The sequence below is a fragment of the Halyomorpha halys genome, unplaced genomic scaffold (assembly GCF_000696795.3).
Source record: "Halyomorpha halys isolate HHAL.00 unplaced genomic scaffold, Hhal_1.1 Scaffold629.1, whole genome shotgun sequence".
In the NCBI taxonomy this organism is placed as follows: domain Eukaryota; kingdom Metazoa; phylum Arthropoda; class Insecta; order Hemiptera; family Pentatomidae; genus Halyomorpha; species Halyomorpha halys.
Window position 1 is genome coordinate 944,804 of NW_027111602.1, and position 2,359 is coordinate 947,162.

At 30.4% G+C, this 2,359-nt stretch overlaps 1 protein-coding gene across 1 annotated transcript; it reads right to left on the reverse strand.

The window, feature by feature from the left end:
- Positions 1–1,204: 1,204 nt before the first annotated feature.
- Positions 1,205–2,359, reverse strand: LOC106684923 (uncharacterized). The gene is made up of 2 exons (XM_014427296.2): positions 1,843–2,359; positions 1,205–1,532 (listed from the first exon to the last, which is right to left on the reverse strand). The coding sequence occupies exons 1-2, from the start codon at positions 2,225–2,227 to the stop codon at positions 1,309–1,311; spliced, it is 609 nt and encodes a 202-aa protein (XP_014282782.1). The 5' UTR covers positions 2,228–2,359; the 3' UTR covers positions 1,205–1,308.

Here is a 2,359-nt window from a genome sequence, read left to right on the forward strand (position 1 = left end):
TCCAAGGTTTTCGTTCCCAGGAATTTGAAGAAACAAGTAATCTAGAAACTTAAGACTACCAGTTTTTATTATTATATTAATTAATTTTAAAAAATGACTGTATAGGAGAGAAAAAAATGATAGTAGTAAATAAAAATCCAAATATTTCTAATAATTAAGTTGTGAAGGCAGGAAACTTTTAGAAAGAAAAAAAGGCAATACATACAGGTAAATATAGAATATTGTAATCTGTAAGATGTGAAGTTTAGTTCACTCAAAGTTAACATAACAGAAGCCTCAATGTTTAAGGGCTAACAGTACATTAAATTTGGATTTCCTACAATTAATATAAAAGAACTTTGTTAATTAGATTAGATGAAAATATTTTGGACATAGAGGCAAAACATTAATGTTGTAAGTCCTCAGGTTAGAATTTCTGCTATAGGTTAGATCATAATTTATGTTTCAGTTCTTTGGCTACCACTAGTCTCTTCAAATCATATTAATTGCATCTTACATCCACCGACTTTTTATCACTGACAAGAGCCTCATTATAAATACACGTTTGTATTGAGAAAATAATGACAGGGTTAACTCAAGGCTACCACTTTAACAAACGAAATTTTCACTTTTTCCCTTTGTCACAATTGATCAAGAGATAAGGCCGGCTCCGAACTAAAATAAACCCAGAAATCTTTTAGTCTAGGGTTATCTACTCCATTAACTTAGAAATCAATTCGTGCGCTTAACGAACGACAATCCATTTCAAATATGAATAAGGTTGATGGAATGAGAAAGAATTGCGACTAAAATTGTCTTTGAATTAAAGTTTATGTAAAAATAAAACCTTTTTTTATTTCGTTATGTATTGCTATAACGCTACAAAAAAAATAAATAAATAAATAAAAATATGGCACTTTAATATGAGATAGGTATAATAACTCAAAAACAAAATAAGTTGTTGATTTATATAAGTTCAGTTATATCCTTTAGTTTCTAAAATAATTGATGATTCAGCTACTCGCAATAAAGGCTATCACAAATCAGTGATTTTGCATTTAAGTGCTGTTTATTTTTCGCAGATTACTTTTCATCGCGTAATGCATTATTAATGTGTAATTTAATAACATATTTATATAGCAATAGTTGGTTTGCTAGTTCCTGCATAAAATCATTTACAAAGCTATAAATTAGGCCTAACAGAAATAAATACAATACAACAGAGTCAAATAAAATATATATGTATTTAGAATAAAGAAATTTACAGGAAACAATAATATTCGTAGGAAGAAAAAGTTTGTTCCTTTTTAACTGTTGGGGAGTTATTGGTTAAATTTTACTACGCATGTCCCGCCAATACGCGTGTTCTTCTTCCAGTATTGCCATTTTTTTTTCGTGTTCCTCTTTGAGGTACTTCATTTTCATTTGGTGGAATTCGTCCGCGTTTGATGTAACTCGTTCAGTACAACTTTGTACTTCATGTTTTTCAACTGTGATTTGATCTTGATGAAGGTAATTTGATGGTGAAAAGTATTCTTTCTCTTCCGAATTATCTGGAAAGAAAAAATAGAAATGGAGAAAAATAATAATTAGTCAATGCATAATTTAATTGTATGGATAACTTTAATTAAAAATAAATTTTCGAATGTTTTTTTACTACCAGAGTATTGATCAGATATATCTAAAAGCCTGCCTTCTGAATATTTCAACGTTAATTTACTGCTTGTATATTGTGAATCTAATCTTTTTTTTTTTTTTTTTTTTTTTTTTATAAATAATCTCTGATTTTTGATTCCTTTCCATAGTATAATATAAGAGGTACTTAATTTTTACTAGAATATGTCATACAGGTGCTGTACTTACCGACCACTTCATCATCGGATATGACTTCAGTTGGCAGCTCATCCGGAATCACTTTGACAGCCAAATTTTCCAAAATTTCATTTTCTTTAATTTTCGACCATTCAGTAGTTCCTGAATTTTGTTGGCGCTCTTTCATCTGACTATTTTTTCTTCCTTTTTTAATCCGTTTCCAGGCATTTTTGAGTTGTTCGGGTGTCCTTCTACAATGGTTAGTGTTACAATTAAATTCTCTGACGATTTTGTTCCACACATTTTTTTTAATGGTTTCAGTTCTCTTGTCGTGTTGCTTCCACTCGACTTGAGGGTTCGCTGCAATAAGCCTCGTCAATTCCTCTAATTCATTAGCACTAAAGTTCGAACTACGATTGCGTTTAACAAATGACATACTATGATCAACATCCCATTAATGACATGCTCTGATCAACATCTCACTAGTGACATCCTGTTTTCATCATTACACTCACTAAATACAAACACATAGTTTGATCAGGAGGTTGCCGTTGAAAAGGCTATGATT